The following is a 16,227-nucleotide window of genomic DNA, read 5'->3' as shown; positions in this document are numbered from 1 at the left end:
ATCGTGTGGAACAAGGAATGGAAAGGGTCAATCTCTTCATTTCGCCAAGAAATAAAAAAAAAACCAACATCTCCATGGGCAGTAAAACGTATTTAGAGAAAAATCTACATCATGACATTTTTTTAAAAAAAATCACGGTTAATGATGAATGCGATCAAGAATTAGCAACAACTACTAAAGCTTGTAAAACAAATGGATGGGAAGAGAAATGAAAAAACCCCAGGCTTTAAAATCGCAAGACAGGCAAAGCTGACAAAAAAACAAATTCCACTATACAGACTTTTATTAAACAGAGAAAATGGCTTGTTTTATTAAAAACAGTAGAACCATTCATTTAAACTGAATGACTAGAAACACTTAGCATGATTTTTAAAGAGGCACAAAACAGCCACAACTTCTGAATATAAGAGAAGGTGGGGCGGTTTAGGCCACTGAACAAGTCAGGAAAGTTTTCTCTTAAAAATCAAAATGTAATAAGAATTAACAAGTTCACACAGTATATTAAACACTATACTGTTAAAGGCTGAGGGGGCGGGGATGAGGGGCTGTTTTAAAAGTATTGTTTCTTCAACTCAAAGCAGACAGTGCTACTAAAAATGACTTACTGGGAAAGGAAAGAAAGGAAGGAGCTACAGGAAACTGTCTAAAGGAATGTTCCCCAACATGTACTTTATAAATTACGCAATGCGATCCAAACGTACGTCAATTTCTCTGCCACTGATTTTTATGCCGTTCATTATTCTACAGGCCTTTTCTGCCGATTCTGGTGAGTCAAATCGGACTGTTCCACAGCCTTTTGATTTTCCATTCTCCATTTTTATTTCTGCAAACATTACATGACCTGAAAAGTTAAAGCTCAGTTTAGCCAACTGTGTACAGCTAGAAGTAGAAATCCTATAATTACCATCAAAGGGGTTTTTAAAAATCAAGTTTACCCACTCTGGGAAAGCTAGAGTTATTCGAAGCAAAGGATTAAACCACACAGACAAGATTAAATTATCTAGCAGTTTCTGTTATGCCATAGTATGCAGTCACACTGAAGGATGTGCCAATGCTTAGGGCATCACCTCAAATCTTGCTCCATGCCACCTCCTCTAGCCCTCCCCCTCCCTCCTGATTCACTCCATGTTTCCTGCTCATCTTCCCTGCTTTCATCACTTCAAAGCAAATATTCTTGTTTCTACCGTTAGTTTGTTATGTAATTGATAACAGATCTTGGTTGTACGACTGGACTTTTTAAGTAAAATAGAACTGAAATAATCTAATGGCTCTTTTAATGTTTCGGTCACTGGAGTATATCCAAATAATGACCCTATGGCTTTGCTGAAATAAATGTTAGAGTAATGTTAAATACTTTTGGATATTGTGAGCCAGAACTTAGGTATTGCTTATAAATAAAATAAAAACAATGTTGAAGAGGTCCTCTTGGGGCACTTTTAGCTGATCTAGTTAAGCCCCCATTCACATTAAGAAAGAAAAACAGAAGCCAGGTTTAAAAAAACAAAAAGCATAATGTCTAAAACTATATATAAATATCATCTTATGAAGAACAATGTGAAAAATCTTGCTTTTTATATTTTTAACCACAGAATTCAAAGAACATAGTGCTTTCCCCCTTTTTAAGATGAGAACATATTTTTCTAGTAAACATATTTAGATAAACATATTTAAAGCTATTCATTTATATATACCAAAACAAGTTTTAGCTACAGATTACAACATATTGAGAAAAGCAGACAGCTTTAATAAGTAAAGAAATAAATTGCATGTTAAAATCATTTTTCTCTTTATGCAAGTTTTCAAACGATACAAAAACCCTTGACCTTTTCAGGAAAAAATTAAGACATGCCCTACTCCCTTTAAAATTCAAAAACAGTCTTTTGTTCTGAACCTGACTTAATCATGAAACTAAATAAATTTTAACTTATCCATTGAACAGAATATAAAGATTATGCCCCCCCCCCCGAAGAATTTGCCACCAGATGTCTGTATTTCATAAGAATGTCAAAAGCTAAATTGTTGCAATATTCAGATATTCAGAAAAAGGTTTATTTATCAAATATCAGTTTTTATCATGGCATCCAAGCACTAAGCTAAAATTTTAACCCTAATTAATTTATAAATAAGCCATAACAACATAATTTGCATATTACACTATAGAAAACAAAACAAAACCATGCTATAGATTAGCATTATCCATGAAACATATTTACAGTATTTGAAGTACTAAAGATTATTGCAATGTAAATGTCTATGGGGATTCTCAGTTATCCAGGTCATGGTTGTCCCAAAGAGGCTTTTCAAGAGGCAACTGGACTTTCTGGTTTTCATTGAAGATGTTTAACTTCTCATCCAAGAATTTCTTCAGCTCTGACTGGATGGTGGGGAATGAAATCCCGAAAGTCCAGTTGCCTCTCGAAAAAGAATACTGCAATGTAACTAAACCCAGTCAAAGTCTGACTCAATAGTTTGAAAACCTGTTTGGGCAATCACATCTGGATCAGCGAACTATAATTTAGGGTACTATACTACCCCTCTGAAATCACAGTAATAAGTCCAGAGCCCGATCTCTGCAAATACATCTGTCACATAATTCGTGGCCTAAGAGGAAGCTTGTGTTGCCTAGTCTGTTCCTCAAATGGAAATACCAGAAAGGAACTCAAAGCTGCTCAGAAGGGACAGCTCTTTTCAAGCACGCACTTCAAGGGAACGTGACATCCCAAGGTGCCTGCATCCCATACTGCAGGTCAAGGCAGACGTCAAGAGGCTCCACGGAAGAGAGGAATGGGTCGGAAAGCCACCAACACAGACACTTCTTTGTGTCTTGTTAAGTCTGAGAGGCAGCCTTATTTGTGCCTAATACTTACCACACTGGCTGAATTTTTCCTTAAGCTTCTGCCAGGTCAAGTCAAAAGGAAGCTGAAATGAAGATAAGCATAGAGTAGTAACCTTCAGGAGAAAAAGCGGGAGAATTATGCTGCTCGTCAGTTTTTAATTCAGAGGCTTACATTTCTGACAAATATTTGGTTGCCTTTGGTGCCTACGCGGTCTCTCACACCACTTCCCATGGGGCCAGGCACAAATCCTCGGTCCATATCAAGGTTTCTCTCCAGCGCAGTCCCCATGGCGGGTCCCATCCGGTCAAAACTGGTGCTCATCCGATCCATGCCCATGCCCATGCCCATGCCACCGGTCATGCTGTTCATGCCACTGATTCCGCTACCTGCAAAGGCAGAGAAGAACAGAGAGAGGAAAAGTGAGCCTTTTAGAATCTCGGGTGGGGGGGAGGAATCAAGTGGAATCGGGGGTGTTTTTTTTTTTTGCAAAGGCAGAGGCATTTCAGCAGAGGGAGCTACGTAGTTCTTGTCAATTGCACTGACTAATGAATAGTACTTCTCTCTGAGTTTTTTTTTTTTTTCTATTATTATTCAATGACGTCTGATTCTCGGAGACTTCCTGAACAAGTCCATGCAGTTTTCTGGACAAGGTTTTTCAGGAGTGGTTGCCATTACCTCCTTCCTAAGGGCGGAGAGAAACTGACTGGCTCAAAATCACCCAAGCTGGCTTTGTATCCATGACAGGACTAGAATTCATGGACTCCTGGCTTCTAACCTGCTGCCTTAACCATTACACCAAACTGGTTCTCTAGAGATGTCAGGCTGCACATAGAGATGCCAACTTTATCAATTCCATTCCGCCTTCCATTCAATCTTTCTAGTGAACTCTCAGTCATTTATGGCTGCAACAGTGGGCGGCCCAGGGAAATGGAAGTTGCCAAACACTGCAAAGGTTGAATCTCAACCCCATCTATTTTGAGGCTGATTCCCTTGGTCCATGATTAAGGCTAATTTCAGTTGTCAATGCCCTGTAGCGAGTGAAAGCCACGGCTTTGTAATAAACTCATTAAATCGTGCAGCAGTCCATTGATTCCAAAAAGAGGCTCCGTAGGATATTATTAGTTCAGTTACAGCAGCCTTCCAGATATTATAGTTATTCTGCAATTGGGGTCAGGCATCATGGCTTCACACACCATGGTAAACATGCATGCTATGATTTAGACTTCTCAGCCTGTGTGCCTGCTATTTGCTCAGTACAGGAAAGGACTGTATCTTAGTGAAACTGCACACCCTTCAGATGCAATCTCTAAGGTCCAGATGTAAAGGTCACAGGTTCAATCTCTAACATCTGCTTGGTTATAAAGCCAGCTTTGTTTGCTCTTATTATGAAAAAGCATTGGTTTTCCAAAAATAAGCATAATGATTCTCAAGAGAATGGAACTGTCAATACATAAAGCCCTCAAGGAATGGGAACTTCCAGCAGGGGTGAAAGCATACAATCACACTTGCAACGCAAAGCATTAATGCACACCCATTTCATTTATCAAACAGCCATGCATGACAACTCAGTGAATCTTCCTTTTACACATTTAAACCTCCCGTGTAATTTATATGCACCTGAAGTATCATACAGCTTGAATTGTCCCTACAATTTTCCTCAAATCCATTATTTCTATAGTTGTACTAGAAATACATGTCGCTTAAGCAGAAAAACTGGGTCACAAAAAGCTTGGTTTCTGAAATGCTCTAACATAGAGCTAAAAGCTAAACATAGAGCCAGACGCAAGATATATACAGATCTTAATAAACTTCAATTACAACTAAGCCCCATGATCTAGGAAATCCTATTTTTGTGGTGGGGGAGCAACAGCTGATTTTTTTCCCCCCTAGATCCACCTTAAATGTTAAGAAGCCTTTCTACAACTGGATTTATTCTTTGTTCAACCTACTCATTCCAGATCCTACTGGGCCCATATTAGAAGCTCCCATGCCTCCTGCAAAACCACCAACCATTGCACCACCTAAACGAGGATAGAAAAAAATGAAGTTACATAAATCCATTTCACTTTAAGCTGGGGAATTCTTCCAAACTTCTGTGGGGTTTTATAATCATCCACATACTTCTTCTGAGCATACTATTCAAATTGATCTACATTTTTTAAAAGTTAGGAAAATACTACAAGAGAAGATTCATTACAATTATTCTGACATATACATTAAATAGTCTGTAAGGCTGTTAAGCAGCAGAAGCACCTCCTAAGATTAAAAAAAATTCAGGCTTCTGACTTAGGTTTGATTGTTTCAAAAATATAGTACAAATGAGATCCTGCGTGGTGTCCCTCTCTGGGGTGAAGGAACAATCTTTTCTTTTTTAAGAAAACCATAGTGAGGAGAGAGATAAAAGAAAGATTTTGAGTATGAAGTGGCATCATGCTCATTTGTGAAAATGACTTGCTTGCTCCATGCTGGTTATTACATTCTTGGGGTGGGGGGTGGGGATTGGTTGCCCAGAGTCATACCCATTCTCCCAAAGGTGTCTCCAAAACCACGGCTCAAGGCCATATCGCTTCGACCAAAGTCTCTGTCAAGAGTTCCTCCCATGCCACCACGGAACATTTCTGCAAGGAAAAGACAGCACTCAGCGCTTCTTTTGGATTCCCGAGCGATGCACAAATCACCATTCAGACACTCCGATAGTACAAAATCACTCCTCACAGGTGGTAACTTGAGGGAATGAAAACTACCGTATTTTTCAGACTATAAAACACACTTCCCCCCCCCCCCCACCAAAAAAGTGCATGGAAATGTCTGTGCATCTTATAGAGCAAATACAGGCCTGTTTTGGGCCTCCCAAACCCTCCGTGCGTCTCGTTTTGGCCTCCCTGATGCCGGGGAGGACAAAAACTGCAGAGTGCTTCTGGACACCGGGCAGGGCAAAACAGGACACGTGGAGGGGGAAAAAACTATTTTTTTTCTTCTTTTCCTTCTCTTAAACCTAGGTGCGTCTTGTGTCTTATTGTCCAACAAAATACGGTAATTACCTAACTGTTACATGGCTAAGGAACTCTGCTGCTGTGTACATATATTTATTTTGGATGTTTTGTTTTAAAAATTGGTTTTTATTGTTTTACTTGTTCTTATATTTGTGAAATTGTAAGCCACCCAGTCATTGAGATGGCCAGCTATAGAACCTGGATAGATGGATGGATGGATGGATGGATCAATCAATGTGAATGAGAAGCCTCTCAAACACCAGACAGCAATGTAAGAGAAATTTACTTTTCACAGAACTTTTTAATCAAGTAGAAGGAAGTCTACTTCTATATTGTTTATTATAACTTTACGCCAGGGCTATCAAACTCCCAGCCCACAGCCGGATATGTCACATGGTGGCCACGCCCATGTCCAGTTCAGCGAAGGGGAAAGTCCCAATACGTCACGCGATGCCAACGTGACGTGAGTTTGACACCCCAGTCTTAAGCCATAATAGCCCATTTTTTTAAAAAAAGTTTTCTTTGAAGAATAGGCTAGCCTGATTACGACATGTAAAATAAAGCCAAACTTACCTCCCATCCCAGCAGCCATGCCCGTTCCTAGGCCACCGCTCATTCCGCTACCGATGTTCCCTCTGAAGTCATCTACGCTTCCCATACCTAGAAAGATTTTATTTTTTAACACTATTGCCCGACAGCTTAACATTTTGTATTGTAATGAATAAATGTTTGCCTACCTCCTAGTCGGTTGACTCCGCCAAATCCTCCCATATTTGCCATTCCTTTCATGCCACCAAAACCACCAACACCTGAGCCGTAAGTGAAGAGTTTTTTATGAATGCCATAACATTTACACAGAAATAAAGGAGCAAGTGAACATACCTACCTCCACTCATTCTGCTCATTCCTCCAAAGCCTGGTCCATCCACTCCCATTCCTTAAAATATATCAAAGGAATCAATGCAGTATTACAGCTCTTCTTTTTATTTAGCGTAGGTCTATAGGCATTTATAATATAGCAAGTAGACTGATATATTTCCTTCCTTTCTTCTCTCCCTCCTTATTAATCAGCAATAAAGTAACTGTTAAACTAGACTGATACTGAATTTTAAAAGCTGGATGTCCAAACGAAGAATAGAATTGGGAAGGTTATAACCATCTTAGGGGGAGAGAGCCCCATAAAAAGTGCCAGTTTCTACTTTTCTCCCCTTTATCTTCCTCTAAGTTAAGATACCTAAAACACTAGTCTACATTTAGCACCTTCTATAGAAGTCCAGATATTTTTCCCCCCCCTTGTCTCAAAAAGAGAGTCTGCTAACCTCCTGGAGTCACGTTCCCCATTGCACTCCCCATGCTCAGTTGGGTGGCGCTGATTGGCTGTCCACCAGGGCCAAGTCCCATTCCGATCCCTCCAAGTCCACCTTCAAAAGCAAAAAAATAAAATAAAATCTCTCCATAAAATTTTAAAGGCTATAGTTTCTCCAGAATGGTTTTGTAGCCATATAAGACAGAGCTACTTTCTGAACAGTGAATTGGTATCCAAAGCCAGATTAATAAGCAGCAAAGAAAAGGACCATAACTCACGGGGTAACTGAGGAGTCTTGCTATCTGCTGCACGGAAATCATCATGAGGAATTGATTTGTCATCCTAAAAACAAGCCAAGGCTTTTGAGTGATGTTTCCACAGCTGGGAACACACACACACACACACACACACACACACACACACACACACGGAAATAATAGAAAGGCACCACTCACCATTTTCACATGCATGGGTCTGTCAAAGAGGAACTGTCCATTGAACATCGCTGAGCACATAGTCAAGGATCCTTGTTTTTAAAAATGAGATATTCAACCGAAAACCATCTTTCTCTCACATTTACATTGTGGTACATATACATGAGCTCTCACCAATCACTAGTATGTTAATTAATATTAAATGGCACTATAGGAGTGGGCAGAACAAGGGAAAAACTGAATTTGATTTCATTAACATTTATAAATAAATACAGCTAATAAGATTCTGCCATCACACATTTAATTACTTGTTGCTTTTTTCATATTTAAAATTATGGTTCAGTAGTTCTCAGGGGAGGAGGGCAAAGTTAAGGCTTCAGATTGTCCACCTCTGATCTAATTTAACGATTCAATCTGCACTGCTGCATTTGCAAATTTCAGGAAGGTAGAAAGCCCTGAACTGCATGTCAACACTGAGAATTCTGATCGATGGCACAAGAGCAGATTAATTCCCTTTTAAAATGGTGCCCGTTTGCTGATGAGTTGGTAAATGCACACGGGTATGCAAAGTGTGATTAAATAAAACCGCCTTTTTCAAACACTAATTCAAAACAGGCAGCGAACCACTTGTGCAGTATCTTCAACTGCAGGAAAGCAATGAATTTCAACACCGGTTTTTGGATAACATCTCTTGCTTACAAAAGCTATTTTTGGGGAGGTGTGTGTGTGTGTGTGTGTGTGTGAAGGAAAACTGGGAATTCTGAACTTTATTATCAGCTTCCCTACATTTCATAATGCAAATAGCGTTGCACCCAGCTGACTATCAGCACTTTCGCCTAACAGAAAATAGTTATCTGAAAACTAATTATCAGAACAAAGCAATTTGTATGCCAACTAAGTCACTGATTTAAGTCTTCTTCAACCATAATTTAAGAGCTCTATTATCAGAACAGTTTTCTTACACACAGCAGTGACATACAACATCACAAATGCTATTTATTTTTCATATAATCCACCTACTTTTGCCAATTATTGTTAGTTTTTCAAAAAGGTTAGTTTTACTACTGAGGCATAGCAAAAAAAATAATAATTAAATCACTAATAAAACAGCTTTTACAGTTGGATTAGCAAAGTAGTTGGAATTAATACTCCGGCTTCTTTGCTTTCCTCAGATGATCAAGTTTTTCCCAAGCCAAACCAACTCTCAATCTACCTGCTTGCCGTTCCTCAGAAAATGTTCAGGCATTAATTCAGGGTGCATAGCAATTCTGATTAAATCAGAAATCTTAATTATCTGCTCAGATCCAGTACCAAAATCTCTTTTTAAAAGAGTGATCCATTCCAACAGTGCAGGAATATGGAATTTTAAGATGGTATCGAACCCTGACTTCAGGCAGCGTAGCCAACAATGAGGGATGCTGGTGGATCACAGGGTCCCATCATACAATTCCAGAAGAGAAATAGAGTTTCTAAGCCACCACAAACTACTATAATCCCTTTCATAGCTGCCAATCTACCCCAACACCAATACACGACCAGTACTGTAACTTCAATTACTGTTCAAAAGCATGCTCTCTGTCAAAAAGATAAAATTGCTGGCAGAGTTTGCACGCAACCAAGCCCTCTCTGAAGTCAAATATGGTAGCAACAATGTTTTTAACTTGCTTACACAGACTAAACTTGACAACATCGCCCTTTGATCAGATTCACTTGTGAGGATACATATTGCCTGAACAGCTTCAATGGGCTGCTCAAAAGTCACCGTTCCCATCCCCCGACTTTTGCCATCTTTGTCTTCTTTGATATCCGCACGTTTTACCGTTCCAGCAATGCTGAACACTTCTTTTAATTTCTTCCAGCCAACCTTAAAGTCAAGCTTAAAAAGACAAAAGCTTCCATGTGATAGACGAACAAAATTTTGCCTCTCTTAGAGGAGGGCCTTTCATTCTGTTCACACTCTCAACGCAACTGCACCTGTTCCTTCGTTTTTCAACATGCTGATAGAACAAAAGAAGCAACACCCCTCATCTCCTCATGAAGTTATTAAAAAGACAAATAACAAAAAGTATTAAAACAGATTATTCATTTCCCATTTATTACAATGTCCACCCAAGCAGTTTGTGAATTTTGAAAGATTATAAGAACACTGAGCTAAAAGGGTCTTTTTTTAAAAATAACCACTAAATCTTAGAACTTGGGAGAATATATTAAGACATGCAAAGACAACACCAAGCGATATCTATCAATGCTTAACATCCCATTAAAATCAGAATGCCTCGTCTCACTTAATGATAATGTACTATAACAATTGCCCAGGAAGCTCCACTGCTTTTCTATCACTTACGTTGGCAACAAAAATGGTGGAGCCAAGCCTGCCAGCTTGTAGGTTGCTGATAATCTCAGGAGGAATGTTTGGGTTATTAAGTATAGAAGGTGGCAAATTCATTAAGCCAGGTGCTATATCTGGTCCGTGCCCGCCTGTAAATGGCCCACTTCCACGTTGCAGTGCCCTGCGGGCGTGCTCACCATCCAGATCCTATAAAATAGATAACAAAGAAAATATGCATCAATTGATCCAGTCAATAGTAGTAAATATTAAGATAATTTTAAATTCCAAGGAACCTCCACAAAGCAGGTAGCATTCTTAGGAGGGGCAGCGGAAGGAACAAATATTTCATGTTGATACAGACCTCACTTCTCTAAGTAGTCTTGAGAGAAATATCAATCACTTTCACTTCCTATTATGTTACTTAGCTCAAAGATCACCCAAAGTAGGTAAGTTAAATATGTTTCTTCCAAACATCAAATTCAATGATCTTAGAATTATCTGTTAATATCATCCGCGGAAGACGTATTTCATGAAGGCAGGATTCATAGACCAGAGATACTGGCACCACATTCGTTCCTACCCTGGTTCGCAATTAGGCAGTCAGAAGATGCAGATTCAAGTCATGTAGTGTTTAAAAATCATCATTCAACCAACTCTAGATTTGAAGCTTATAAGTAAGTAGATATATTTCAAGTCTTACAGGAAATCAATGGTGCTTGACAAAGCACTCTTACATGCAAATTTCATTATTCAGGGGCCTGAGAATTTTCTTATGAAAGCTTAATAAGGCAGATACCTACTGCATTACCATTTTACATAGAGTGGAAAAAGAGAGATTTGCAGCAATTTTAAAAAGGAATTTGCACTTTTTGATGTCTATTGTTTGTTTGCAGAAGTTTATTATTCTGCAAAATATCTGTAACTCTATTCCAGTTCTTTTATTTTAAAAGAAAGCCACAATGTTTCTTAGTATCCTGGAGTAAAAAATACAAACATACCTCTTTTATGTTAAGTGGTCTTCCATTAAGATCATATTTATTCATGGTCTCCAGTGCTTTCTTTACAAATTCTTCATCTTTAAATTCAACCACACTGGGTTAAAAAGAATGAAATGCTTATTTATTTGTTTACTTTTCTAAATAATATAAATATTAAGGAAAAAAAAACATAAAATACACTTACCCACAACCCTATATCCATGAGAAGGTTTGTCAATGCAGTAAAGAACAAAAATAAATGAAAAATAAGTCAGTAAATGTCACTGTTATACTAAGATTTTAGACAAAATGAAGAATAGTCTGAATAACGAACAGAAATTTTGGAGTGGGAAGGCCACTTTTAACTATAATTTATCCTACCACCATTTACTCAAAACATTTTAGTTAATTTGAAAGGCAAAGAAGGTGGGCAATTTGTTTTATTGCAGGTTTTTTCTACTAGAATTCCCTTAAGCCAAATCATGTACAGAATGTGGAAATGGCACACACAGACAGCTTTATCCACGAAAAACCTGAGTATATCCATTACTATCCCTGGACTGTTATCTTGAGGAATAATATCCACATTTTCTGTAACATGATGGCAGTTATTAACAATTGGTGTTGTTGCCTTCTTTAAAAAGAAACTTTCTGATTTTTAAAAAGTTACTCTATAACCAGCTTTGGTTTTATTTATTTAATAAAAATTCCCAAGGGTCAAATGAAAATTGCAGTTAAATAAAAATCTTAAGGGGGAAATAATCAAACACCAAACAGGTTTTTCTGATTACATTTGAGTCAAACCTGCATTTCTCGTGTTCTCAGAGCAGGCTCAGATTTACTATAGTTTGAACGTTTGACCCTTTTAAGAAGAAAGACACAAAGCAGCTTTAAACATTCTTTGCACAAAATGGTCTCCCTTGTTGCAGGTATCTCCTACCTAACAGCCAACTTCTTCCATTCCTTTTTTTTTAAAAACCTAGACAAGTTTTTTTGTTTAAAAAACCTAGACAAGTTCAATAATCCAAAATAGTCCTGCACTCTTTAGGCTCATCAAAGTTTATACTCAGCCTCTAGTTAGAATGCTACACTTAATTTATCATTTCAGTTATTTTTTTTCCAGTCCTCAACTTAAACACACTGAACACAACAGAAATCCTAAAGTGAGCTGCTGTTTTAAATTAATTAGGTAAATGCCATTTATTTAAAACACATGTTAAAAGGGCTTGTCCCTTGCATCCAACTACACAAATTTAAATAAAAGTTGACAAACTGTATCTGATATAGAAACCTCTGTCTGTAATATCAATATTAAAAAAATGAAACTTACTTTCCAGTTACTGGTACAAGTATTATACAAAAGTAAAACTGCTGAGGAACTTTAAACCTCTAGCAGATGTTTGCCCACGGCACTTACCCTTGATTTTCCTTCTGCATCCTTAAACAGCTCCACGTATGTAACCTCACCAACTACATAAGACATACAAAGGGAAAATACCAAGAGACAATGCATTTAAACACCAGTGTCTTTCTTTGCTGTGTCCCTGTGCACAACTCTACAGAGAAACACCTATTATTCACCAACAATCAAAACCAGACCAACATACCTCCTTGTCAAGGGCTATATAATAATTTAGCTAATTTTCAGGAATATGCAACAGCCACATTCTCAAAAGCTAGAAAAAACAACTATGTTTAACCTAATTCATACTATAGATCATATTTTGGCCAGTATGATATGGTTGGTGAACAAGTTCAGATATACAGATAGTCCCTTCTTCACCTATCGATTAGAACATCAACAATAAACACTTTTCAGTAACATTTGTCATCCTGCTAACAACAGCTGTTTTAAGGTGACTTTCTCCCTGAATATCTTCAAATAGTAAAGAGGTTGCCTTCAATAGAATAACCAATTTACAAGAGTCAAAAAAATTTCACAGCAAGCCACACACTTTCTAGAATAAAAGTTTCATTGCATAAAACCAATCATATAGTCACGTCACCTTACAACAGATACGCCTAGAACAATTAAAAGGTTTGTTTTGATTAAAATACCTAAAAACCAAATATTCTTGGCATGATTTTGAAGCAATCGTATTTTCCCAGATTAATACAAAACTAACTTTTGACATTTCGTGAGTTGAGATTTCACCTGTCCCAGACCTGCCCGTGGCAAGAAGTTTGAGAAATTCAAATAGTTCTGTCAAAACTACAACAGTAGTCACACACTTGGTAAGAGCTCCAGACAGACAAGTCATGGCAGAAGTGACAAGGCAGACAGAAATAATTCCACAGCCAGATTCCACCAAGAAAAAATACTGAAAAATCTTTTTGATAGGTATCCTTTATCTTTCATACTTAGGAACACACTAAGTGGTGCTTATATTCAGAACTATAGCTAGACATAACACGCTCCTTTTAAAAGGTCATTCATGAGAATTGGCATATTCACTACACTGTCCGTTGTCGTACTAGCAGAGGAGCCTGGATACTTCGTTTGTTTACCAGACTGTCCTGCAATGCAAATGTCTCCAGCGAAAGAAAAGGGAAAAATAGACATATGAAGCAGAAGTTGGAAAGGACACACCAAATATGCATGATTTTATAATATTTCAGGTATTTGATTGTCCCTTTTTTGTGTGTGTGGAGAAGACGGCAAGAAGTAAGTTACCTTTCTCTCTCATAAGATCTTTAATGGACTGCCATTTCATATCATATGGGATGTTGCTAATGAAAACTCTATTACGATTAACACTCTTCTTTTCCCCAGTGCCTGCACTCTTTTCCTTTGTGTATGGATGAAATCTATTCCTGTGTCCAAGAGATGGGATTGCCTTTGGTTTTGAAATGTATTTTGCTTTCGCTGGTACGGTCTCATCTTTTCCTGTTTCATCGTTTTCCCTGCATTTGGAAAGAACAAAGTGATGATGGTTTTGGAATGTAGGATTATACTTGCTTTTAAGCCAGTGTTTCTCAACCATGGTAAGAGGTGTGGACTTCATCTCCCAGAATTCCTCAACCTCCCATAGTTTAACCAATTAAGCCACCTAAACATGAACAAAATTCTCAGAACTATGAGACCCTGCTGCATTCTGGTTATACTGTGCCAAGTGGTCATGTAAGTCCTTTGGATTTTCTCACCCAACACGGTCAAGATTTAAATGATGGATGTATCCAAGAATGCAATTTTCCATTTTTCGTATGAATGCGGTGCCTCTTAAGGCCAGATATCTGAAATTGTACTAGATGTATTTGTATCTGCACTATCTTATGTTTTTTCTGAAGAGATGCCATATTAATGAATCCAGATTGTAACTGTGCATTAATGTATGAAACACATGAAGCAAAACCAAAGTATGTGTCTAAATATCACAGGCTGACGTGCTTAGATGCATCCTTACTCATTTGAAAAGACCAAATGAGTTGTTTGTAAAGCAAAGAAAGCTAAATTCTCTTCTATGAAGTTATCACCCAGAGAGTAAGCTGAGGGACATGTTATTGCCATTAAAACAGATTCTCCCATGAACTATGCAGTCAGTCACATCACTGCTTTGATTTTCAACAGATAGGAGAGCTGACTTGATGAAGGCAAACATCCTTTTACAGCAGCAAATGTATAGATGTTGTACAATTAGCGTAAGATTCCTACAAGTGGTCCTGCAGCCCAGTTTTTTGTAGCAGCTCATCAGATAGAAAGGTTACAAGTACCTAGGGGTGCAATAATGTACTATAATTGTATCAGATGTTTGATACAGCTGTCACAGCAATATCTTGTGACTCAAATGGCAACTTGCATCTGATAATACAGAATGCCACTTGTGTGCTTTGTACTGTGCTGATCAGTTCCACTATGCAAAAACAAGTTGAAATTATAGAAGTGGGAAGAAAAGACAAAAAAAACCTTTACAATTCATGATTTATCCAAGGGAAGCTCAAAAGCACACTGATATCCACATTCTACCTAATTATAACAATCCTGCATCAGTTGGATACGTGCAAGTTCCCTCAGACCCTTCTAAGGGCAGGGCTGCTTGCTTGTTACCTGTGGAATCCAATCCCAGAATAAGGCTGAAAAACAACTGCAGGAGATTAAAGCATCTGCCAAAGTAAAAGGTCGAAAAAAAGTCAATATTTTTGGTTTAATAGTTGCAACCTTCTAATCTAGCCTGTTTTAATTCAGGCTGGGCCAGCCAACAGCAAACATCCCACCGCAGGCTAGTTCAACTGGGGCTTATCCTGGGCAATCAGGGTGTTTTTTTTTTTCACAGGTCACGTCCAGGGTTGTAGAGCAATGGCCGCAGGCTATGCATTTCTTTTCCCCTGCTGCTTTTTACAATCTACTTGAGCCTGCAAACAATGGCAGGAGGAGGAGGAGGAAGGGAGGCGCTGCGGCCCTGGAGAATTTCTGCTTCCCCCCTCCGTTTTAAGATGCTAAGAGAGGAGACTAGCAACGGGTGGGCTGCATGTTTACCGGCTAGGAGGACCAACTCCCCCCTTCAGCTCAATGAACTTGACTCCCCTTTCAAAGAGGGGGAGGCTGCCCCTCAATAGACCCCCCCAGGACTGTTCCTCCCTTCCTCGCTTAGGGCAGCCCCCCTTCTATTCCACGAAGCCCCTTAAGAGGCTTCCTCAGCCCCTTTTTGAAGACGGCCAAGCAGCCCGTCTGCCTGCCTGCCTTCTCCCACCACGACCCCCCCCCATACACACACACAGGGTGAATTAGAGGGTAAAAAAATCCAGGCGACTGCCCTCCGGGCGAGAAGGGTCCGGCAGACCTCCGCTCTTCCAACCCCGTCGCCGCGAGGCCTAAGCGGCCCGCCACATCCCCGTCCTCAAGTAGCGGCTTCGGGCCCGGGCGCCACGCCCCCTTCCCCGGCCAAGACCCGCGGAGCGCGAGGGCGCTTGTGCGCAGGCGCGAACTCCCCCTTTTCTCCCCCCTCCCCTTCGGGCGGGCGGGCGCGCGCGTACATTTTCACCCCGTTTGTGTTCCCGCCGCCCTCGGCCAGGCCCGCTCCGCCCGCTTCTTCCTCCTGTTGCCGGTCGTGGTCGTTGACGGCGGCCTCCTCGGCCTCTCCCATCGGCGGCGGCGCGGCCGAGCCGGCCTCGTACTTGTCATCCTCCGCCATTTCCTCAGCCGAGTGCGAAAGAGGGACGCGGACACAAAAGACCGCCTCCTCCTCCTCTTTTCAACCCCTCCTCAGCCACTCGCTCCGCAGCGGCTGCGCCGTGCTCTCGCGAGAACCGAAACATCGCGGGAACGGGAAAGAGGAACTTTCTGGCTGCCCGGGGAGCGAGACGGCCCGCGGCTCTGTTACTATGGCGACGAGGACTCTTCCACCCACCTCCTC

General features: G+C 39.8%; 1 protein-coding gene across 1 annotated transcript; it reads right to left on the bottom strand.

Annotated features, from left to right (window-relative positions):
* Nucleotides 1-280: 280 nt before the first annotated feature.
* Nucleotides 281-16,023, bottom strand: MYEF2 (myelin expression factor 2). The gene is made up of 18 exons (XM_026677106.2): nt 15,848-16,023; nt 13,551-13,780; nt 12,294-12,346; nt 11,082-11,089; nt 10,898-10,991; nt 9,915-10,106; nt 9,293-9,446; nt 7,592-7,641; nt 7,415-7,478; nt 7,150-7,251; nt 6,717-6,767; nt 6,568-6,639; nt 6,404-6,490; nt 5,357-5,455; nt 4,787-4,858; nt 3,009-3,223; nt 2,868-2,919; nt 281-841 (listed from the first exon to the last, which is right to left on the bottom strand). Exons 1-18 carry the CDS (start codon nt 16,003-16,005, stop codon nt 678-680), a joined length of 1,917 nt encoding a protein of 638 aa, XP_026532891.1. The 5' UTR covers nt 16,006-16,023; the 3' UTR covers nt 281-677.
* Between the last annotated feature and the right edge of the window lie 204 nt (nt 16,024-16,227).

This window comes from Notechis scutatus, chromosome 11 (assembly GCF_049901735.1).
Source record: "Notechis scutatus isolate UNSWTSFEM ecotype Mainland chromosome 11, rNotScu1.2, whole genome shotgun sequence".
NCBI classification, from domain to species: domain Eukaryota; kingdom Metazoa; phylum Chordata; class Lepidosauria; order Squamata; family Elapidae; genus Notechis; species Notechis scutatus.
The sequence above is the reverse complement of the archived record's forward strand: the minus strand, read 5'-3'. Positions and strand labels throughout refer to the sequence as shown.